Genomic DNA, 24,981 nt, shown 5'->3' on the forward strand with positions numbered 1-24,981 from the left:
TCCTTCCTTCCTTCCTTCCTTCCTTCCTTCCTTCCTTCCTTCCTTCCTTCATCCCTCCCTTCCTCCTTCCTTCCTTAGATTGGAGTCAGCCAGGGGGCACAGTGCATAGAATGCTGAACTAGGAGTCAGGAAGATTTGAATTCAAATCCCACCTCACACACTTAGAAACTATGTGACCCTGGGAGAATCACTTAACTTCTGATTGACTCGATTTCCTCTCCTACAAAATGGGCATACATCACAGCTCTCACCTCCCCAGGATGCTGTGAAGAATGAGAGATAACACGCGGGTCAAGCGCTGGGCAAACCTCCAAGTGCTGCCCACCATGGTTATTCTGGCAGCTGCTCCTAGTTACTCTTTACTGATCCTGTCTCTGATGACTTGAGGCGTCTCATTGGCAGAGTGGTGACAGGCAGCTCCCTTGGAGTTAGGAAAACACCCCCATGCTCAGTAACTGTGGCTTTGGGCACATACCACTGCCTGCCTCAGTTTCCTCATCTGTAAAATGGGGACGACAATAGCACTTCCCTCCTGGGGTTTCTCTGAAGACCAGACAAGACCATTATACAATGAGAGGCTTGATTATGATTGGGCACTAGAGTCAGGGGGTGAGGCGCTGAGCCCATGACCTTGGACCTGGTGAAGTTCAAACACGGCAGTGACACACTCTCTTTGGGCCTCAGTTTTTCTATCCATGAAACAAGGAGATTGGACTGGGGGGCTTCTGAGGTCCCTTTGAGGTCCAGGCCGGGGATCCTGGGGCTAATTCCATATTGGGTGGACATAGGAAGCACTTCTGAGTGTCCTCTGTGCCGGAAGGGGAGGATGCCCTGTAAAATGGGCCAATGACCCTAGTGGACGAGGGCCCTAAGCTGACTCGGCAGTATTGTTGGGCCAGGTTATTGGTTTGACAAACACCAGGACGACGGTTGTTTTGGGGCTCTGGGTGCGGAAAAGAGAATAGGAGCAAGAAAATCGAAATAGCAATACTAGAGGCTTGAACGCTGGGCCCAGAGGCAGGAAGGCCTGAGTTCAAATCCAGATTTCCAGCTGTGTGATCTTCAGGAAGACACTTCACCTCTGCCTGGAGATATCACAACAAATAGCCCCGTCTCTCAGGGCTGTGGTGAGCATCCATGATATCAGAACTGCTAGGTGTTCAGGCTCTGTATAAATACTTACTCCCATCCTGAAAACCCTCTAGAGAATTGGGGTCTCCTGCACCCGCCCAGACCGGCTCCCTGTGGAACACTCACTCGACCCAAGCGAACACATCCTGAAAGGCCCACTGAGAGACTGGCCCATGAGGCCAAGGCTGTCAGCTACATCTCCAGCTAACATGGACCAAACGGTCCCCAAAGAGCCTGCCTTGGATTCGAATTCTTCCAGTGGGGGGGCCCGGCCTGTCCAGCAGGTGAGTGCGGCTGATGCCTGTGAGTCTGCTCTCCATTTTGGTGCCATTTGGTGAGTGATTGCTTTGTACCCTCACATGCCAATAGCATCTCTGCACGTGCCCAACAGGGTCTCACCAAGGAACTTAGGCCTCAGGAGGGAGCAGCTCCAACTTCCCCAACCCCCTCAGCCCTCTCAAAGCCATTAAACCCCGAGCCCCACCGCCAGAACTGCCCAGTTTGTGTGAGGACACAGACCTTATCCAAGGATGCCAGATGAGCATTTAAAAAGACAATTAAAATGAATTCCCAATGCACCCTTCATCTGCTTCCTTTTCTGCCCATCTCCACATAAAAGCATGGGGGCCACTTAGAGTCATTCCAGCAGACGCACAAACGAGTTAGGCCATCATCTTCACTCCCAAGCTGCTGAATCCAATCAAGGGAGCTTTGTAGCGTCCATGGACCATGGGCTGCGCACGTCTCTGTGGTGACCACAGCCTGGGATGACCCCAAAGGAGCCACTCCTCGGGACCCTGGCCAGCCTCGGACATCCTCTGGACACCAGCCTGGTGGCACCAGGATGTCATGAGGCTCATCATGGCCATGGTATCCATCGGGGCCATCCCAGCTCACAGCTTGGGCCCGACACCAAGGGCTTGGAGACCAGCTCGCCCTCCTCCCGCTCCAGAGGGGGGGGGGGCGCAGATTTAACCCACCCCAGGGCACCCTGCATTTCCTCCTCTTGGGAGTGGATGCCTGTGGGCTGACTGAGTGGATGGAGGACCAACCTTTGTAAAAGAGGACCACGATCTTGGGAAAGGCCTTCATGAAGTGGATGTTGTCGTAACAGAACTCCTGCACCTTCTGCAGCAGGATCAGCTCTGACTGACCTTGGGAGCTGAATGCAGCCAGCAGGGGCGCATAGTGCTGGAAAGGATGGGGAGAGAACGTGATTAATTTACCCACCAGGTAGAGAACGGAGGTCAGAGGGCAGCCACATGGCACAGCCCACAGAGATCCAAACTTGGCATCAGAAGCCCTGAGTTCAAATCCCAGCTCAGTCACTTATTCTTTGGGTGACCCCGGGCAAGCCTCAGTTTCCTCATCTGTAAAGCAGGAATAATGACCCCTATGTGCCAGGGTGGTTGTGGGAATGAGATGAGATAACATATGGAGAGTGCTTTGCTGACTTAAAGTACTCTTTCCGTGACAGCTATGAGTACTGGTGCAGGTGGATGAAGGACTTGAGAAGGGCATCTGCCCCAAGCTCAGTGCCAACACTCTCCAAGGACTCTTTTTCTCCCAGGATCAACTCAAGTCTCAATTTCCCAATTATGATCGGAAGCAAACTGTTGAGCCCTGACACAGTGAGTTTGGGTCCTAGGAGATCCCTGACCTCTGAAGACCAAGTTACAGATGAAAATCACTTGTGGGGAGGCATGACACAGAGGCCTTCTGAGCCAGCTGCCCACCCCTGGGTGGGCACAGGAGCAGCTCCTCCCTAGAACAAGCTACCTTAGGCGTTGGCGCCCACAGGCCTAGCACATGGCAGGCCTCTAATGAGGGGCTGTTAAATGAGAGACTGAAGGCCTGAAGGAAGTCCCTCCCTCCAGCCATCTCCACTCCCTCCTGCACCTGGCTAGTCTCCCTCTCCATTGTCCTCTCTGCCTAAGTCTGTGCTTCACTCCCCCGGTTCCCTCTGCCCAGAACTCCCTCCTGGTGTGGATTCTACAGTCTGGATCCCATCACATGCTGCAAGATCCAGACTGAGCTCTTCCAAGAAGCCTTCTCAACCTACATCATTTACTTTCCTTGTGATCCTCAAAAGTGAAATAGAGATTGTAGATGACCCAATTTGAATCCTGCTTCACACCCTTCCTAGCTGTGTGACCCTCGACAAGTCATTTAACCTCTCTGAGCCTGATTTTCCTCATCTGTAAAATGGGGGTAAAAATAATTGCAACTACTTTCCAGGCTGCTCTGCGAAAAAGAAATTGGAATATCCATTCAAAGCCCTAAATCAATTTGTATAACAAGCACAAGGAAGATGAATATTTGTTCAGAATATTATAATCATGTTTAGGCAGGGCAGGAGAGCAGCTAGGGTCCCTTGCAGCTCTGCAGTCCTGATTGCTTCTTCCAGCTTGTCTGGATGGTCTCTCCAGTTAGACTTGGAGCTCTCTGAGGAGAGGAGCACTGTCTTCCATGTGTATGGTGCCCTGGCCAGAGCTGTGTCCAGCAGCAGGCACTGAAGAAAGGCAAGGACACATTTTCCAGAGAATAAGGAGTCTGTGCAAGTCCTCACCAAATTTTCTCAAGGTCTGAGTGTTTTCTAACTCTGCTGTGAAGTGTAAATAGCAATAGCCCAGAGGTCTTTTCTAGGGAGTCTTCTCAGTTACATGTATGGATGCCCATTGCTCTAGAGCTACAAAGGACCTCAGAGGCCATCTTGTCCAAGCCCTGTGTTTTACAGACGAGGAAATTGAGTCCCAGAGAGACTGAGTGGCTTGCCTTGGTTCACACCGGTAGCAAACATCAGAGGGGAAATTTGAACACAGATCTTCTAATTCCAGAGCCAGTGAATGCTCTTTCCATGGTACTATTCAGCCTCCAGGATTTAAGAATGACTCACATTTACTACAAAGAGCTTTCCTTACAGCAGGGCTGTGAGGAAGAAGGAGCAAATGTTATTATCTTCCCCATTCTACAGATGGGACAAATCAAGCTTAGAGAGGTCCTGTGACCAGCCTATGGTCTTAGAGGTGGATCTAAGCTGGAATGGACTTTGAGGGCCAGCAAGTCCAGCGCCTCCATTTTACAGAGGAGTGGCCCCCTGACTAGAGAGGTCCCCTTCTGGGCTCAAAATCACAGAAGTGGAATCTGAACCCGGGTCCTCTGGCTTCACATCTCCTATACTTTCCACGCACTGGCTCTAAGTGAGCCACCTAGGTGATCAGAGCATGATCCTATGGTCTAAAAGTCCTGTATCTCCATGAACATTTAAGAAGTCAAAGGGTCAGTATCAACCTCTCCCATAAGGATGCCTCCTCCCAGTGTGGAAGGAAGCCCAGGGTTTCCAAGGCTCTTCTAATAAAGCACCAGCAATGGCGGCTCCCACCTAGCTGGAAGAGGCCAGAGTAGTGTTGGGTGGGCACCGGTCTGGTGAATTCTGGGAAGCATGGCTACCACCAGGTGGACTGAATAAAGCAGGGAGATGACATTTGGGCCACAGCATCTTCCTAAAACCTTCTCCTAGGACACAGAGGAGCTGACTCAGCATTGGCAGAAGAAGGAATAAGCAGGCTGATTTCACGAAAGCCAACCACCCCTATGTTTCTGGATTCCCAGAAACCTCTGGGTCACTGATAATCCCCCTTCATCCCTGGGCAGTACAGCTGGTGCTCTGGGGGAGTCATGGGGAGGATACAGTGCCAGAAGACAGGCCTCGGGGGAAGAACAGGGACGGGACCCAGGGGCCTCCCCCTGGCCCACCTAACCTTGAGGTGCTTAAGGGCTTGCTCAGTCACCAGCTCCTCTTTCTTATTCCACTCCACTGCATTCATGACGCATGTCCACAGGAGCCCGATGACCGCTGCTTCTGCCAAGGAGTTTCTCTTCATTTCCTCTCTGACATAGAGCACAATCTATCATGGGGAAAGAAACAGAGAGAGAGAGAGTGTGAGGGAGAGAACTGTAACTTATCTTCTCCACTTTCCTCACCATCCACGGGCTCTGGACAAGCCAGTGACATTCCACACTGTCCTTCTCTGCCCTTGGTGCCTCAGAAAGGAAGAAACCCTATTGTTGTGTTCTGGGAGCAAGTCTACATCAAGACCCAAAATAAATCTGCTGAGCTCTGGCCAGCGGCCCTGTATGCAGCTGCTCAGAAGCAGAGGGGGCTAATCAGAGTTGGGATAATTACGACACTCCCCAAGAATTATTGCTTAACACGCGAGGTCTACTTTGGATCACACTGAAATTGTGGTATATGCACGAAAAGAAATTTAACTAGGGTGGAGCATTTGGGGCTTTGTTCCAGGTCACATCAGACTTGAGGGCGCCAACAATTCTGTGCCAGATATGCATCTTCCTCCAGGGTAGCTGCCCCCATGCAGAACACTTGTTCAAACTCATCAACTTTGGAGGTATTGTAAGAAAGTAAAAATAAGTGCACTGTGAGTCAACTGTGAGTTGGACTGACCATTCTGGATTATGATCTGGAACTGTGTAAGAAAAATCATTACTATATCCTTTGACAGTGTAATCCCACCATTGACCAGAGTGAGATCAAAGATCTCATATGGACCAAGAGATTCTCAGTATTGCTTTTTGTGGAAGAGAATTTTAAAAATTAAAAAAATAATAATCTGATAACAAAGTGAGCACCCATTGATCAGAGAATGGCTAAAGAAATAATGGTGTAGAAATGTAATGGAACATTATTGTAATATAAGAAAAAAAAGAGAGGGGAGGCTAGGTGGTGCAGCCTTGGAATCAGGAGGACCTGAGTTCAAATCTGACCTCAGACACTTGACACACTCACTAGCTGTGTGACCTTGGGCAAGTCACTTAATCCCAATTGCATTGCCTTCCCCACTCTAAAAAATAAATGAAATGATGACCATGAGGAACTAAGAAAAACCCATAGGACTAAGATTTAGTTATGTTAAGTGATGGGGCACAAAGTGAACGAAGCAAACAGACCCAGAAGAATAAGACACATAGCTGTACTAATTTATACAGAAACAAGCCTGAAATATGATTGAACTCCAGCTAGATGTATGTAGTGACCAGTCCTTGAGAACTGATTTGCATGGTGGCGCCCCTAGTGGCCAACTAAGGCAAACAACTTTAGAGAAGGGAGAATGCTAAACCATGATTAATGAAATAAACGTCCTTCCAAAGTGAGTGACCCCTGGGGACCATGCCCAAGCTAATGACGGGGGTCGCCATTCATTTCTGTAACCCTCTGGTCAGTAGTCAACACACACATCCTGGTGTGACGTTGCAACAACACAGAGGAGAATTCAGCAGCCAGGACACACGGCTGCTGTCTGGGTGTCCTGGAGCACAAGCAGACTGGGGGGCGGCAGAACGTGCAGCCTGTCCACCCACCTCTTTGATGGGGCACTCCTGAGACAGACGTTCCTGTAGTTCCTTTTGGAGCTCCTTACGGGTACCTAGGGATTGCTGGACCCGGAGAAAATCAGAGAGCTCTTTCAGACCTGCCTCTGTGAAGTACTTAGCAAAGTGATCCACATTCTGGCGGTTAGCTGGAAAAAGTTCCTGGAAAAGATGGAGAAAAAGAGATGCTTTGGAACCAAGAGCTCTAAAATCTACTCTCCTCCCACAAACCCCAGAAGTTTGGCGGCCAGCACTCTATGATGACAGGGCATTAGAGGTGTGTCCTACACCTGATGCCTTTATCAGGAGAGAACACTTCATCAAGCAATTTACAAAATCAGCCCAAGGAATGAACAATTCCTTAGCACATTCATTAGTCAATCAATCAGCCAATTACCCAATGGTGTGAAGTAGGTACAAACTGAATGCAAACAAGTGGCCATGTAACAAGTATCTGTCATCAGTCATTCCTGGCTGGGCTTAGATAAAACTGTGAGTCAGTTCATAATATGACATTCCAATAACTGGCCAGCCTCCTGGTGGAGACACAAAGCCCTTGAGAGCTAATAGCTGGGAGGAAGACAGAGAGGACACAGTCTCTTTCTCCTACCCACTCCCTTTGACTTGCCAGCAAACCAAGTCTCTCTTGAAGATGATCAATGGCCAAACAGTTGGAGAGATGGAAACAGCATCGTGCAGCGGAGGGAACATAAGCCTTGGAATCAGCAAAACCGGGGCTCATGTCCTGCTCAACAACTCGGCTCCCTCCACTGTGAAGGTGGCTGGGTCTCTGTCTCTTAATATAGCACAGCTGTAGGAAACCAGATACAAATCCTTTTCATGCTGTCATCAAGGACACCCTGAATGCATAGGTAGACCACAAGAGCTTTCCTAGATTAGAAAGCACATCTCCCATTGGACCGTTGCTGATGTCTTCTCCATGACTCTTTTTGGGTGGTGATACTGTCTGTGGTTTGTAAAATGTTGTTTTAGAATCTCCTTTTGCACTCTCCCACCTCCTGAGCTATCTTGGAAACTAATCCTGTGTGCCTTTAAAGCTGCATCATCTGTACGATGGGTAGTTTCTATGAATACAGGCCTGGCTGCATCTGATCTTTGATGGAAGCTTCTTTCTAAGTGTCTTCTATTTCATCATCTAGTCAGTCATTCATTCGATGAACATTTATTGATATGTGCTCGGTGCTGGAGATACAAAGACAAGAATGAAACTGGCCCTCATCTCAATTTACATTCCCTTCTGGGGCAGGGGGAGCAGCAAGAAAATAAGAACTGAGTAAAGACGGGTACAAGATCTCACGGCCCAAATGCAGAGGTTTCCATCATTATAGGACCAAAAACTGAGAGATGGAAGGAAGGCCCTTGGCGGTCACTTAGTCCAACTCCTTCATCTTATAGATGAGGAAGCTGGTAAGTTTCAGAACCAGGATTCAAGCTGAGTTCCTGCGACTCCAGTTCCAGAACTCTTCCCATCGTACCAGACTGAATGAAAGACTTTGTTCTTAATCCATCTGAGGTGTTTTGTTCAACAAGATTGATTGCATCCATGTTAGCCAAGGATCATTGTAATGAGTGGTCGATTGGATGAGCACCTTATTGTATAGAATGGACTGTAACAATTAGAAGGACATTGTTCTACCTTGTCTCTGATAAACCAGAAAGCAGCACTACATAGAAGAGTTATTGAACAGATGACAAACACCACAATGAGATTCCATTTGTCCTTCAAGTCAAAAGTCCCCTTGTTCATAATTAGAAGGACGTTGATTTATAATGAGTTAATAATTAATATTTCAGGCTTTTATTTGGCCTCCTATCTGTTCCACTCTTCTGAAGGAAAAAACAACGTTGGCTGCCACCAGAAGCAATAAGCGAGTAGAGTCGAGAGTCCGAATGCAAAAGGCGCCCAAGAGAATCACTCACCATAGAAATGCGGCCAAAGCTGGCCTACTGTATGTCATCAGTCATTCTGCCTGTTTCATTTGTAAATGCTATTGGGATGACTTAGTGCAGAGGATCTCCTGCCAAGTGCTTTCTGTTGGCCACTCTGCCCCTCGGCTGGATTTTGGCTTTCGTATTCTTCATACGCTTCCAGAATTTTTTAAAAGGTATAATTTTGTATTTAAAGTTCCCTTGATAAGGGCAAATATTCTAATATAGAGAACAAAAGAGAACCAAACCAAGCAAAGAAAATGAGATTGTAAATGACTGCATGTACATTCATAAACTCAAATTATTTCCCAATTGTTAAACCAGCACGAGGCAGTGTGGTATGCTGGACACTCAGTCTTGAAGTCCAAAAGTGGGGCTTCTGTGCTTGAGGATAAAGTGATTCACCGCTCCAAGGACTCGGTGATTGTCCAAGATTTTAAGTTAGAGACGAGGTGCTGACCTGCCTTGGTAGAGGGACTTTGCTCACCTGGGAGTCCCTCAGACCAATGAAATCCTAGATCTGGCCCTTCTCCCCTTAAGCTAGGACAACAGATGGGTGTATGGTCTTCAGCCAGAATCGCCCTTGTTTGGGCTGTGATCCTTCTCCCCTCATCCTGCGCACAGTCAAACATGGACGGGGGTGAGTGTCTCCACCCTACATGTCATTAAGCACCTTTATTTATCTTGCTTCTTTCCCTCTGCCTCCCATCATTCACCTTCCCAGTTTTCTGGTCTTATTCTTTGCTCTTGCCATTTCTTAGGGGGCAATGCTATCCAATCACATTCCTGTATTCTAATTATGCCACGAGGAACACTGGATAGGAAGAATAAAAATGGGAGCATTTATATAGAGTGACTCAGGCGGACGAGGGCAGGAAGAGGAGGCTCCATCGGAAAGCCACAGGTGAGGGGTCCTGGGCTTGTTCTCGAAAGACTGGAAAGACTTCCGCATGGAGGAATGTGAGCAGCATTCACTCTAGGCCTCAGACATGACCTGGGCATAGGACAGCAGGTACAAGGGAGCAGCGCAGAGATGGGGACAGCAGGAAAGAAGCCCATCTCAGTGGGAACGTAGGATGCACAAAGGGCCATGGCATTTGATAGGCCCAGAGCAGTGGGTAGGAGCCAGACTGTACAAGAGACTTGAGAGCAGGGCTACATTTTGTTCAGTAGGCAGAGGGAGCCATAGAGAGTTTTTGAGCAGAGAAGTGATGTGGCCAAACATGAAAGAAGGACCAGAGAGGGAAGAGAATAGACACAGGCAGACAAATATAACAGTCTTCAAAGAGTTAATGAGAGCCTCAGGGAGGCTGTTTGCATTTGGACCGGAAAGAAGGGGGAGAAGGTCAGGCAGTCAGTCAAGCAGCATTTCTATCTTCGGCACTAAGGTTACCCAGAAAAGCAGAAGCGTATTCTGATAGTGGAGACAGAGCGTTAACGCCATGGTGTAGGCGGTGCCTGTGGCCATCAGGGAGGTGGGGAAGAGCACTGGGGACAGGAGCAGGGAGGGGCAAGGGAAAAGCCTCCTGCAGAAGGAGGGGCCTTCACCTGAGTCTGGGTGGAAGCCCAGGAAGGCAGAAGGCAGAAGTGAGCAGAGAGAACGCCCCTGGCTTCAGGGAGAGCCATGGGCCAGTACGAAGTCCGGAGACAGGATCCTGGGCAAGGGCCTGAAAGAAGGCCAATGTTGCTGAATTCTAGAGTGGAGGGAAACACAGCCTTGGATTGGACTGGGGAGGGAGGGAGATGAGAGAGAGTGAGGGAGAGGCAAGACTCACTGAGGTCCGCAGCCTGGGCGACCAGGAAGAGGGGGTCCCCTTGATGATAAAAAGCAAGTGTGGAGGAGGGGATGGAGTAGAAAGGGAAGAGAAGACACATAAGTTCTGTCTGGGATCTGGTGAGTAGAGATGCCAGTGGGGTATCTGGGTCAAGACGTCCAAAGGGGAGATGGGAGATGGGACAGCCTAGGGTTAGATAAAGAGAGTTGGGAGCTGATGAGATCACCAAGTATTACAGACAGAGGAGAGAAGAGGAGACAAGGAGGAAGTGGAGGAAAAAGGAGGAGGGAGGAGGAGAAGAGGGAAGAGGGTGGAGGGGGAAGGAGAAGAAGCAGCAGCAGCTGCCACCTAGCACAAAGCCTTGGGGAGACCACTCATGATCAGTGAGAGTGACTTGAAGATGGGTTGAACCATTGAACAATTCTACAGTTACTGGTTACAGAGAAGACATTTATTGTAAAACTTATCATACTGAATTATCATAATATGTAGCAAGCTGCTGGCAAATATAGTAAGTGTATTACTGAATATCAGCCCATTTCAGAGCATTGGTGAACCTTAAAGTGCTATATCCCCCTTGATTCTAGTGACTTCCCTCTGCTGATCATCTCCAGTTTATCCTGTGCATTTGGGGGTTTGCACATTGTCTTCCTCTTTAGACTGTGAGCTCCTTGAGGACAGGAATCAGGTCTTTGCCTTTCATTGCACAGTTCTAGGCACACCTGTAGGCAATTGTTTATATACTGACTGACTATACAATGGCAGGCACCAGCAGCAGTAACTATTTTTATTTAGAACAGAGTCTGGACGTAGCCTATGGAACTTCCAGGGGGCAATGGCCACTCTCAATCCAGGTTGGCACATTCTCTGCGACTTCTAATCCTCAGGAGGTGGCCTCGAGCCCTGACATACAAAGTGACCTGCTGCTATTCGAACACGGATACATTTGACTACATGACTCAGTGGTATCTGAAGGGTTGCACAGCCCAGATGAGTCAGAGGCAAGGCTTCCTGACCCCAAGGCTGTTTCTTTCTCCACTACTCAAATCAATGAAATTCAACACATCAAATTCACAGCTTTTCCACTGTTCCCCCTAAGTCTCTCTCAGCTTGCTCTTTCTGGCCATTCATCCTCATTCATTCTCCTTCTTAAAGAGTCATCATCAGTATGGACATTCGCACCTCTCCATGAGCTCGTTCTGTTCAGCGCCATCTTCTCAATCTCATGCCCCAGCTTTCTATCTTCCTCTGACTCTGGGGGTTTATTTCCTGGGAATATCACATTAAAGGAGTGGGCCACAACTTATGCGGACCGTCTCTAACTGCTGGGAAGGACTGTTGTTTCCAAGTTTTTGCAATTACAGATGACGTTGCTTTGAAAATCCTCACACCGATAGCCCTCTTTTTTGGTTGGTTTTGATCACACTTTCAGGATATATTCTCAAAAACCAAATCAAGTTGATTTTTATACCTTTCAATGCATATGGCCAGATTTCTCTTCCAAAAACTCCTACAAGTCTGCAACTCCTGCAAATGCCAGCAACATTTCAACAACTATTTCCAAATTTTCAACAAGACATTTTCTATGAGTTAGGTCCCCTCTGATCTTCACTGGCTATTGCTTAAAACAGCATGGGTCACCATGGTCAAAGAATTCAGCACTTTGGGGCCCCACCTGCTCCAAACTCAGCTAGAATGACATGGGAGGATGAACCCCAAATCACCCAGCATTTGTCAAGGATGGAGCTATAAAGGGACTTCCTGAAACTCACTCTCCTTGGAAACATTCCTCATCTGTTGCATGGTAGAAGGTACTATGCATGGTGGGTGAGCCTGGTGACCACCCCAACCCTCCCCTACCCTTTTTCCCAATGATTCCTCATGACCAGACAATACACCATACTTACAAGTAACCTCTTGTCCAAGTTGGCTTTTCTCAAAGATGAGGTAACAGCATTCGCATCTTTTTCGGCCATCCATGCTTTAAAGAGCTTTACTGCAAAGGAGGCTGCAATGCCTAAAAAAGGATTTAAGAATCTTAGGAGGAAAGATGTTAGCAATTCAGAAAAAGGCTAACCTTCTCCCCTAAGTGGCAAATGCCTCAAAGGTTTAGCTTCACCAAATTAAGTTTGTGAGAGAACAGGAAGTGACTTCATCATTGGGTCATTCAAATCCATTTATTTATTAAGCACTGGCTGTATGCCAAGAACTGTGCCAGGTGTCAGAAATAAAAAGCAATGAAACTGTCCCTGCCCTCAGGGGTTTACATTCTCCTGGGGGGGGGGTATTTCAATGTCCACATACAGGGGAATTGGGGGAGAGCACTAACACGTTGGGGGGTGATAGAAGAGTCAGAAAAGGCTTCCTAGAGGGAGAGATACTTGAGCTGAGCCTCGGAGGGGAGCTGGGCACTGGTCCCAGCATAGGGAAGTGAGGAAAAAGCACACACCTTCCACTGACCAGGCTGCCTCTTAACAGGGGGCATTCCTGTGGGGGGGAGGAGTTTCAGAATTAAAGCAGAAACAAAACTGTCCTTCGTGTCTTTCACGGTCACTTTGGTTTTCTCTAAAAACTTGATTAGGGGACACTTTTCACACTTCTAAGGTACCCAAGCGACCTAAACTATACCAGCAGGTTTCCCACCTTAACTCTTCCACCCCCAGCCCCAACTGAATGAAATCTTTCTGAGGCCTTTGCTTTCCAGACACCCACCACAGAGCCTAGAACAGAGTAACAGCTCAGTAAATGCTTGATAGACTGGACTGAAAGCATTTCCCACATGTTCATGCACCAGTAATCATTCACGACTGTGATCTGCCCAGATGGAGGGACAGAAGCATCATGGGGGGCCAGACTGAGCACTGAGCTGGACACCTGGGACCCTCTCTGATACCTTCTTCCTGTGTGAGCCTGACCAAATCACTTGGCCTCTCTAAGCCTCAGTTTCCTCATCCGTAAGATGGGAATAATAATATTAGCATGACCTAACCCAGGAGGAAAGTACTTTACTAAGGCAATGTCAGTGATTATTAAGAGAATGATTCTTAATTAAACAACAGTTTGAGAAAGTGTTAGCATACCACTATGCTCCCCTTGGTTAGAAAGACTAGTGTGGGCTGTATGTGTGTTTTAACACCCTTTTGATGTGTTAAGATCTCCTCCTGAGGGAAAATAAGTAAGTAAACCATTAGTTTGAAAACAAACGTATCTTGAGACAGCACAAGGAACTTAAACCAGCGCATGTGTGTGGGGATGAGGGGGAGAGCTGCACTCAGAGTCAGGAGGCCGTAGGTTCAAATTCAGCCCCTTACACTCACTACCTGTGATCCTGGGAAAGCAACTTCATCTCTCCAGGACTCGGGCAACTCTCCAGAATTTATTTACTAAGTCAGACCCTGGCAATCTACCCTGGAGGAGGGAACTTCCCAACTGAGAATTCTTCCCACTGCTGAAGTCACAAAGTCTCTTGCTATTTGCATAAATATTCTTTATCCCAAGCACAAAGTCTACTTTAAAGAAGAATTTCAACATAGATTTCAAAACATGCTCGTCGAAGATGGCACTGAAAGAAGTGGGCTTTGAACGTGCATCTCCCAACTACAGATCAAGCATGTGCCAGCCTGGAGGGTCCTAAAGCTGGGGAAAAAGCCCGAAAGCCAACCACTTCCAGACTACTAGTGGTTGGGTCTAAGAACAACGCACACTATCTCTGTCTCTATTCTCTCTGTTTCTGTCTTTCGCTCCCAACAAAAAGCTTCACTCTGGCATAAACCATTGAACTCCTTAGTCAAATAGTGGCCCAGCCCACAGGTGAAGGACCCCAAAATGGGGCCTCTGAGAGGGAATCATTCTGAGGCCCCAGGAAGGTGAGGAATAGGCTTTTATCTACTGGTCCTTGGCCTCCATTGGGAGAGAAGGCCTGGAGCCAAGAGCATAGAGGTGTTACCCCAATGGAGCATCAGCACCCCAGAGCAGAGAGACACGGACCAAGGACACACCTGGACAGACATCAACACAGAGAGATGGAATGACAGCCCCGGAGGAGGAAGCAGTTTCTGGACCATAATGCCTTGGACACAGAAAAATGATGGGGAGGCTTTCTCATCTACCTCTGGGCCTCACTGCCATCACACTCTGAGCTGCAATCTGCCCCCAGATTCTGTGTATATTTGAGGGTGAGTGTGCCCTAGACTTTCTTGGTGCCAACTGTTCTTTCTAAATTCCCAAGTAAAATACCTTTGGTAAAATCTCATTAAATCTGGTTGGCTAATTGTTGGAAAGCCAACTGCTTGGGGATAATGAACAGTGGCACCAGAAACCCAGAGCCCCTCAGGGTCACCTCTGGAGCCCTGAGGGGCACAGCACGTGCTCACCCCAGACTCCAAATGGAAGGGCATGCTCTGTTTCTGGGTACACATGTTCCTCCTGCGCATGGGTGCATGCGCCCACACACATGCACACACACAAACACGCATGCACCTGCACACATAAGCACACACGTCTCCAGGGCAGGGATTCCTTCACTTTGCCTTTGGCTCTTTCCCGCAGAGCGGAATGCTTGCACAATGCTTTTCTTCTTAGAGCTAGAAGGGATAGAAGCTAAACCATTGGGCCCAACTCTCTTATTTTAGCAATGAGGAAACTGAGACAGACAGAAGCTAAGTGATCTACCCAGGGTCACACATTTAGTAAATGCCTGAAGTAGGATTTGAAGCCAGATTTTATGGACTCAAGAGCCCAGAACTCTATTTGCACAGTATGATTTTAAAAGCCCTTTCTCTGCCTGACACAATGTGGGTAGCATTACTGCCTAGGCCTGTGGGAAAGGGCCCATACCCTACATGTCAGAGACCCCTCCTCCAGGCAGTCCACCAGCATCTCCAAAGCACCACAGGGCAGGAGAGCAGACATGGCCAGCGGTCTGGGGGATGCATGTGGATGGCCGTACTGGGCCTCCTTGGGCCAGCCCAGGCAAAGGAAGAGGAGCGTCCAGAACATGCCCAAAGGCTGAAGGTGGCGCTAGGGCAGGCAGGCCCCGCTCGGAGACGCTGCTCCCCCAGAATCTTTCCTATCCTTGTTTGTGTGACTTCATGTACGAAGGCCCCCGAAGCCAAGGACCTTTTCAGTCTTGCGCCTTAAGGAGATCACAGGTGAGGATTTTCTCCATCACCTGGATCACTGGTTACCCTCCTTTTCTTCCTGACCACGAGAAACAGCAGAGAGGAATTACCTTCTTTGACTATACTATCAGTGAAGAGGCTGGTGAGGATGGTGGCCGGCAGCGTCCCGTTGGCCAGGAGGATCCCTGTGAGCATGGCCAACTTGGTCTGCTCCGCTTCCGAGAAGGCTTTGAGGAAGAGGAGGAGCTGTGGGTCAAAGGTGGATGGACAGTCAGCTGCGGGAAGTCTCTGGGCCAATGCCCACAGGGGCCAAGCCTCATTGGTCTGTACTAAAGAGCCATCAGAGCGAAGGCCGTGTCTGCCCTGGACTTTATGCAGACTCCCCTATAGGTGGTTAAACATTCCCGGCTTTAAAACCTGTCTGCAACATGATTTCACTGGGGGATTTCCTGATATGGGAGCCCTGAGGTAAAGTGAGGCCTGTGGTTCGCTAGACCATGGAAACCACCCCCATCATTTTACAGAAAAGGAAACTGAGGCCCAGGAAGGTGAGGTGGCTTGCCTGCAGTGGCAGAGCTGGGATCCAAAGGGAGGCTTTTCAGCTTAAAAAGTTAGCGTTCACTCCACACTCATCACAGCACCTTGCCTCCATCCGTCCCCCAATAAGAGTAAAAAAACAACCACAACCACCTCAGGCTACTGCAGCGCTCTGTAATCGAGAGAAGCAGCCGTGCCACCCGAGAGGCCAGATGGCTCTGGGATCATCACAGAGCGAATATGTCAGAGCTGAGATGTGAACTGGGCTCTCCTAGCCCAGAGCCCTCGCCACTGCCCTTGGGCTGAACCGCATTTGTGCAGTGTATCCATTCCCAAGGAGCCTTCCCAGCCAGGGCTTTATGGACAGTCTCAGGCACCCTTGCACTGCCATCTTTTCAAGCCTATAACTCATGGTACCCACAGTTTAGTTCTGGAAGGGGCCTTGGAAAACATTTAGCACCCCTCCCCCCAATGTCAGATGAGGAAACTGACACCCAAAGAAAGGAAGTAATTTGCCCAGGGCCACACAGGCAATAATTTATAGGACCAATTGATCAGCATTGATTAAATGTCTACTATGTGGCAGAGTAACCCAGCCCTCCAACCCCCAGGGCAACGTTCCTACTGCACCAGGCGAGATACCCACAAACTTCTAAAGTAAATAGTCATTCTTCTGAATGAAAGATTTTCCCATATTCAAAATTAAACTTCAAAGGGCAGCGTGTGTTCCACAGTTGAATAATATACTGAAGGATATCCACACACCCACATCATATCCTTCTGCAAGGGTAAGTGTATAGACAGCAGTGAACATTCCAAAGAGATTTCGGAGATGCTAAGTGTGTGCGTGCTGTGCCATCACCTTTCCTTGGGTATTCAGTCCCATTTAAATTGTGGCATGAAAACTAAGATGGGCTTCCACAGAAGAGAACCACAGTCTTTAATCAATCCACTCAGGGGCCATTAAAAAAAAGCCATTGTTGGCCAAGGTGCTAATTTTCCATGCTAATCTCCACTTCTTTCCAATGTTCATCTTTAATAATAGTTTCAAGCTCCTGCAGGGAACCCATCTTAAGTCATTTCTAAATGTGGCAGGCTCCACACGGAGCCCTTGTCCATCCCTACCACTGTAACTAGAGGAAGCCCCAGTAAAATCCAGGTCCTGGGCATGGAGTGTGGGTGAGGCAGCAGCTCCCCCATATCTGTGTGCAGTTGAAGTTGGGTTAGGCCACCTGGAAGGGGAGGTCACCAGTGAGTATGGCACAGTCTGAGGATCTGTGTGTGTCTGCAGCTGGCAGCCCTCCCCATACTTTGTCTTGGTAATAGAAGCAATGGGGGCAATCGGGTCACCTTCTCCATCCAGGATACCTCCCTGGCAGAACCATTACTAGAGATTGTGACATCCTGGTGAAGGGCTCATCCCTGGGCTGAAGAGAAGCCCAAGAGTCACTTTGTAAGTTGGGGGTGACACCATGTAAGTGACTAAGACAGATACAGACGCTCCGAAGGGAGAGGGACTGAGTCCCTAGGGTGGCAAAGGTGCCTGCCAAAGGAGGGCCTACATGGAATGCCGAGCATCCTTCCCTAGGGAGAGCATAGCCCCTTCAGCCTCAAGGCTTTCCCAAACCAGCCAATGCCTCTGAGTCCAGGTTTGCAGGGAGCTCCCTTGGTCCCTCTGGGACCCAGCTGCATTCCTTCCTGACTCTCAGCCCATCTGAGCTGGGCCTCCCATTGCCTGGGGCACATTCTCCTATTCCGACAGCTCCAGGCAAGGCCCTAGTTCCTACAGACATGCTGTCCAGCGTAAGCCAAGGAAGTCTGGTCTCCACACAAAGTTTAGCCCAGCATGTACTTCGACATGTAAGTAACCAGTACTTTTTGGTAGTGATCTGGATACTCAAAATACTTTAGCTTTGAAGTGGTATGAAGCCAAGAACCATATGCTACATGACCAAGCATTAAGAGTCAGACATTCTCTAAACACCATCAATATCAATGAATAAATTCATGCTGGATGTGGAGGTAGGATGGTGCGATGGCTAAGGGCTTGGGACCTGGCTTCAAATTCCCCCTCTGTCATCTGTTGGTTGTATGTCCCCACTACAGCTCCACAGGCTTCACCAACTAATTCCTTAACGACTGAGGTCTGCTCTGGTGGACACTTACCCATGCTAGTGACAGTAAAAGGCCTTTGGCCTTCCATTCCTGGGTGACTAGAGGTTTCTTTCTCTCTAGCTACAAACCAATGATCTCTCAAGGTGAAAAGCCTCCTACTTAATTACAAATATCTGGCCCACTCCAAGCCTGGATCAGAACCATGGATGGTTGGGTAGTAGTTAACCGGAATGAAATTTGCATTTGTTATGTCTGAAATTACCTTTTTAATTTCATCTTCAAATGCCTTTTCCAAATATTTATATCGCCTAATGAGCTTGTTGAAGACCTAGAATATAAAGGAGACAACATTAAGTAGTAAGGACATGAGGGTTTATTTTTTCTTTTTTGGAGGGGGGAAACCAGGGCAATTGGGGGTAAGTGACTTGCCCAAGGTCACATGGCTAGTAAGTGTTAAATTGTCTGAGGCCAGATTTGAACTCAGGTCCTCCTGTCTCCAGGGCCGGTGCTCTATTCACTGCACCACCTATATGCCCCAATAAGCAACGAATTTAAAAGGCATCAGAAGGAAGAAGGGTTTTGTTGATCCCAGATTCACCTTCCCATTTCCAATACTCACACCCCCATATCACACTTTAAAGTCTGAATGTGCTTTCTTTACAACAACCCTGTAACAGTAATGGCTGCATCACCCCCATTGCACTTAAAAGGCAGGGGGAGGTTCCTCAGAGCCTTGTCAGAGGTCACTGGGGGGTGGGAGCCAGAGAGGAAGGCCAGCATGTGGGCCGTGCCCCTAGATCTCCCTGACCATGTACAGCTGCTTCCTGGGCCCAGCACATCTGGGGAGAACGGAAGCTCCTCAGAGACAGGGACTATACGCTTTTGGCTCTTGGTTTCCCCAAGCTGACATCTACTGTTGTGCCCAAACCCAAAGTGCCCACCTCCTGATTTGAAGCCCACCATTAAGCCCCTTATATGTTTGTCTTTGTCTCTATCCTGTACCCTGTGGTAGCTTAAAACAGCTTAAGGCACAGTCTTGGGGACTGCCCAAGGCGTAGTAGTCCCGGGATTATGGCACAAGTTTAGCTTAAGAAGAGACCACCCTGTTCTGTTCCGACTGACCAAGCAGAGTCCCCACACCCTGTAACCTGAACATGACCCTAGCCTGTCCTCATTACCCAACGACCCTTGACCCCTTCACCCTGTATCCTCCACCCTGTTCTGGGAGGGACTCCCTTGTGCCCTTGCACCATCTTCCCAAATTAGCCCTGAGCTACAGATCTAACCAATGGCAATTCTTGGCTTCTGTGCGTCATTGTTCATGCTAGCTCCCCTCCGCAATTGTGGTTTTAGCCTTTATAAGCACGGTGTGTACCCCAATTCAGGGCTGCCTGATTTAAGTGTATACTCCAGGCAGTCGTGTGCTTAATCAATAAATCCACACCCAGATTTACCTTGAACCCAGGTCTCAGCTCGCTCTTACTCTCTGTACAATACTACTTCTGCCCCTTTCCCCCATCCCTCTTAGTTCTGCCCTCTGGAGCCAAAGTGCACAAGCCCCTCCCAGCATCCACACAGCCACCCTTCCATTGCTTGTACAAATTCCTTGAGGGGCTTTGTGGCCACAGAGCCTGGCTCAGTTCCTGGCACATAGTAAGGGCTTAATGAATGCTTGTTAAATTGAATTAAATTGTCTACTAACTTTCAGCTCCAGCTCCAGTGTAACTCAACAAGTATTTTCTCTTCTTTACCCCAATTAGCTAACATCTAAGTGCCCACTGTGTGCCAGTCACTGGAGATGCAGAGAAAAATAGAAAGGGCCCTTCCCTCAGGAAGCTTCCACTCTCCAGGCAGATGAGATGCACAAGTGCAGGTCTGTTATAGGAAAGCTACAGGAAGCAATATCAGGACATGCCTGGGGCGAAGGGGGGCACCAGGACCTGGGGGGCAATGAAAGGCTCCACCCACGAGGGCAGAGGGTTTTCAGACTGGCTCTGTGCCACCTTCTGAGAGCAGCAGGAGGAGGAAGCCCCCAGCACACCGGAGAAACAGAAGGGGAACGCTCCCACGGGGAATGGCTCTTCACAAAAAGAAGCTCATCTGCAGACAGGCCTGTGGGATGATCCAAGGAAACCAGAGGCCTAGGATGGAATGCCCAGGCATGCTGGAAAGAGAATGCCAGGAGGGGAGGGGCTGCTGGCAGCTGGGACAGGAGAGCAGGGAAGGGGGTGAGCACAAGGCCCCGCTGAGGGAAGGCAGAGCTCTCGAGCCCTGTTCTGGAGCCACCCCCCAGACTCCTTGTGGTGGGCTCTTATAAGGAAAGGGAACATGATTTATATGGCACCTACTGCATGCCCCGCACATTAAAAATAGTATATCATTTGATTCTCACAACCCCGACAAGGAGATGTGTTATTATCTGCATTTCATAGTTGTAGAAACTGAAGCAAGTAGAGGTTAAGTGACTTGGCCAGGGTCACTCAGGTAATAAGTGTCTGAGGCAAGATTGGAACTCGGGTCTTCCTGACTCCAGGCCTATCTGCGGTGTCAGAGAGAAGTCAGGCTTGGGCTCCTTCTGGCAATCACTCTGTTTTTTGACAGATCCTATCTTAGGACTGTGTGACCCACTGGTGCTGGAGTAGCCCCTTCTTCCTCCTCCTCCCTCAGCATGGGCCCATCGACTCCCCAAAGCCCAGGCTTTGTCATTGGAGGCACAATGTTTGTTATCCTTCCTTCCCCATCACCCAGTTATGGCAGAAGGGAAAGAGGAAAGCTCTGAGCGTTCTTATGGCCACTAACCTGGATTCAGCTACCAGGAGCATCTTCACTGAGAAGCAGTGCATAATGGGGGAGAGAGGCCCAGCCACAGAGCCACAAAGGCCCAGGTTCAGATCCAGCCTTTGCCAAACACAAGGACCCCCAGTGCAGGCCGTAAGCAGCAGAGAAGGTGTGGGCCTGCACTGGGGAGGAGAGTGTGGGTGGGTCGTGGCACCTGGGGATGGGGGGATCCTAGAGGGGATCCCCAGAGTCTAAGCGGGAATACAATGGACTTCACCACCAATCTGAAACTAGCTCCTCAGTCAAGGTGGCCTGACTTTGTAATATCCAGATTCTGTAACTTTTAATCCCTATTCTAAAGCGTCCAAGAGAAGAGTCTGCCCAAATTAAGGAAGAGAATGACAATCTTGGTAGAATTTCTTGGGCCTAGAATGTCGTAGACAAGGCAAGATCCATGAAGGGCAGCTTAAGGCCGCTCTTGAAAAGTGATAAGAATCATGACAAAAGGGACCAAAATGAGGAAGAGAAGCAGAGAGCAGGCTGGGGTGGCTGAAGGCTTGGCCACGGCTCACCAAAAGGCCAGAGATTCCTTGGGACATGGACTGCCAGAAAGAGCAGAAGGAGGACCTCCTGGAGTGACCTTGGTCAATGCCCCATCACTTTCTGCCATTACAGAAGGGTGAATGAAAGCCTTGGGGATCGAGTCCTTGCAAGTGATGACCTCAGTGGGCACCTATTTCCTGACAGAAACACAAAGTCCACCCTATGTCTCTTTTTCCATCTGTAAAACGGGAGAATGTGTACAAGCTGGCCTCTGAGCTGGGAGAGGAGAGCTTGGTCAGTGGCCCTCCCTCCCAGTCTCAATGGTAGGCCAAGGCCAGCAGGCATTTAGCAAACCTGAAGGCCTAAAGAAATGTTCATGTTCATGTCCATAAGAATGATGCCCAATATCCAGGCTCCCATTTCATCTCTTTTTAGACTGGGAAACCAGGGGGAGAAGGTCTAACCCTTCAGGGGAAGAGCCCGGAGAATGATTGCCATCACCTTCTCCCCTTCTCACAGGAATGACATGGGGGCATTGCTTGGAGACCAGTAGATCTGAGTAATGCAGAGAGCCACATTCCTGCCCTCTCTGCCCTCCCCCATGCAGCCTGGAACACACTTTAGGAAGTCATCCATCTGGCTTCACTGAGGATTCTGAATATCAAAAGGTACTGGTAACCATAGAAATGGAATAAGGTCGGTTGCTATATTTCATCTCTGTTACACACACATGCGCACACACACACACACACATATACATCCATATCCATATCCATCTGTACACCCATATCCACCTATCTATCCATATACACACACATATATATGTCTATGTGTGTGTGTGTGTGTGTGTGTGTGATCTGTATGATCTATGCCTATGGATGTATGTGGTAGTACAGTAGACAGAGTACTGGGTTAGAAATCAAGGAGATCTGAGTTCAATTCTGGTCTCAGACACTTCCTAGCAATATGAACCTGGGCAAGTCACTTGACCCCATTTGTCTCAGTTTTCCTCATCTGTAAAATGAGCTGGAGAAGGAAATGACAAACCCCTCCAGCATTTTTGAAGAAAACTGCCAATGAGTCATGGAGAGTCAGACACAGCTGAAACGACTGAATAACACACACATACAAACACAAATGTGCACTCATTTATGGACACACACATATATGTGTGCATCTGCAGATATACAACACGTACATGTGTATACCTGTATAAGGAGAAGATCTATAATTTCATTAATTCAGGGAGCTCCTAAATGAGGAAACGCCCTTTACTAAAGCAGGTCAGCACCTTCTGTGCAATCTCTAGTCTCAAAGAGCTGCCCAGAGTATTGAAAGGCAGTGACTTGCCCAGGGTCACACAACCAATATTCCTCAGACACAGAATTTGAGCACAAGTCCTCCCTGAAGAACTTAGAATTATGAAAATACTTTCCCATTCTCTTACTTACTCATACTTCAAAGAGAAATAAGAACTTTCTAGAAAAATTGTGGTTTGCAAAAGAGGAAACTGAGCAGAAGTTAGGTGGCCTGCCAAGATGGCACAGCCAGCCATTGGAGAAGTTGGGATCGGAGCCCAGGCCCCTTTATTCTTCATCTAGAACTGACCCCACCTACTGCTTTGCCTCCTGTAGGACAGAGGGCAGAGCACCCCTGTGGAACCACTCAGCAGTCTGGTCACAGAGGCTTTCTTGGCCCAGCCCTTCCCCAAGTTCTGCCTTTGTGGACATTTCTCAGGCCCAGTTCCCACCACCCCCCACCACTCCCAGTCCTGACCTGAGCATAGTTTCTGATGGCATCATGATCTTCAACGGCAAAAAACACACAGTGGGTGGTCATCTTGGCTTTGTCCCCATCATCTATGCGGGTCCCACCAGGGGCTGAAAGAAAGACAGCATCAGTTAGCCGCTGGAACCAGGAGATTTACCAGATAGAGTCAGGAGAGGCAAGAGAAGCTGAGGAAATGCGTTTATACAAAAAGAGGAGGAATGCAAGACAGATTCATTTTACTTAGAGATCCTATCTCCTGTGATGGGAAAGAGGCTGGGGAGAGTGAGGCAGCCAGCCTGCCCCTCGCTTGACTCATTCAAGGAAACAATGGATGACCGCTTGAGGACACTGAGGAGGCCTTGGTTGGACTGGACTGAGGTCCTTCCCAAATCTCAGGCTGTGCTTTTGTGATGCAGAAAAGGAGAAAGAAAACATTCACATTTTTGAGTGCAAAGAGACAGAGAGAAATGGAGGGAGGGAAGAGACAGAGACAGAGAGAGAGACAGAGACAGAGAGAGACAGAGACAGAGAGACAGAGAGAGAGACAGAGAGAGAGACAGAGACAGAGAGAGACAGAGAGACAGAGAAAGAGACAGAGAGACAGAGACAGAGAGAGAGACAGAGAGAGAGACAGAGAGAGAGACAGAGAGACAGAGAGAGAGACAGAGAGACAGAGACAGAGAGAACATAGGGAATTGTGGAGTAAAGACACAATGTCCCTCCTGGAAGGGGGAGGGGAGAGGAGTCCAAGAATTTAGCCTCCAAAATTAAAGCTAACAGGATGGGTGAAAGGAATCAGCATAAGCAGTCACCTGCATTGAGTCATGTGGCTGATTCCCAATCTAATCCAACCAGCATTTCTGGGGCCCTTGCTATGTGCCAGGCACCGTGCTGGACACTGGGAATGGCCAGTCCCTGCTCACAAAGAGTGTACATATCATCGAGGGGAAAGGCCGTGTACACCAAGAAGTGACAATGAAGTTCATATAAACTAATACCTTAAGGAAACCGTGGGGGACAAAGATGTCCAAGGAAACATGAATTCAAATATAACTAACAGTGAGATAAACTGTAACCTTAGAAAAATGTAACAACAGTAGCAAATGCAAAAGGCTGTGGGCTGCACAGAATCCAGCAAAGGGAAAGGCTTGGTGTGCCAGTCTCTAGCCTGAGCCTGGGAGAGGCACCCAGAGCAGCTGCAGGAGCATTCCGGGCCACTCGGCAGCCACAGCTTTCTTTGGGTCAAGGAGGGAGGGAGCAGTCTAGATTCAGGATCCCCAAGTCTCAGAGTAAGCGGGAGGGCAGACATCATTCAGTCTGACTTGTAGCTGGATAAGCACTTACTGTGGACAAGGTGCTCCACTGGTGCCCAAGCTACAGAGACAAAACAAAGCATCTCTTGCCCTCAAGAAGCTTACATTCTACTGAGGGAAACAACATGTACAATGATGAATTCATCCAGAGCAGTGAGCTGAGAGAGAAGACAACTGTGGGGATGGTGATGATGGTGGTGATGATAGTGATCGTGATGTGATGTGATGTGATGTGATGATGATGGTGATGATGGTGATGGTGAGGATAGCTAGAATTTATATAGCACTTGAACCTTTGCAAAGTATTTTACCGATATTATCTCATTTGATTCTTACAATAGTCCTGGCAGGTAGGTACTATTATTATCCCTGTTTTACATATGGGGAAACTGAGGCTGAGAGACTGATTTGCTCAGGCCCACACAGCTAGTTAACATCTGTGGCCAGACCTGAACATGGGTGTTCATAGCTCCAGGTCCAAAACTCTGCCCACTGCACCGTTTATCTTCTTGATCACATAGGAAGGGGCATGTGCCTGGAGTCTCAGAGGCAGCTGAGCTG

The 24,981-nt window shown here is 48.6% G+C and overlaps 1 protein-coding gene across 1 annotated transcript in view; it reads right to left on the reverse strand.

Moving 5' to 3' along the window:
• The window catches only part of BZW2 (basic leucine zipper and W2 domains 2), a 77,479-nt gene that overhangs the window by 11,572 nt on the left and 40,926 nt on the right, over window positions 1-24,981 (reverse strand). The window contains exons 4-10 of the mRNA XM_069094433.1: window positions 23,114-23,217; window positions 18,279-18,344; window positions 15,475-15,610; window positions 12,152-12,261; window positions 6,511-6,681; window positions 4,893-5,039; window positions 2,184-2,322 (exon numbers count right to left, since the gene is read on the reverse strand). Coding sequence (XP_068950534.1) covers window positions 2,184-2,322; window positions 4,893-5,039; window positions 6,511-6,681; window positions 12,152-12,261; window positions 15,475-15,610; window positions 18,279-18,344; window positions 23,114-23,217 — 873 coding nt within the window. The remainder of the gene's footprint in view (window positions 1-2,183; window positions 2,323-4,892; window positions 5,040-6,510; window positions 6,682-12,151; window positions 12,262-15,474; window positions 15,611-18,278; window positions 18,345-23,113; window positions 23,218-24,981) is intronic.

This window comes from Petaurus breviceps, unplaced genomic scaffold (genome assembly GCF_028583685.1).
Source record: "Petaurus breviceps papuanus isolate PSGF00001 unplaced genomic scaffold, PetGlider_PUasm1.0 218, whole genome shotgun sequence".
Classification (NCBI taxonomy): domain Eukaryota; kingdom Metazoa; phylum Chordata; class Mammalia; order Diprotodontia; family Petauridae; genus Petaurus; species Petaurus breviceps.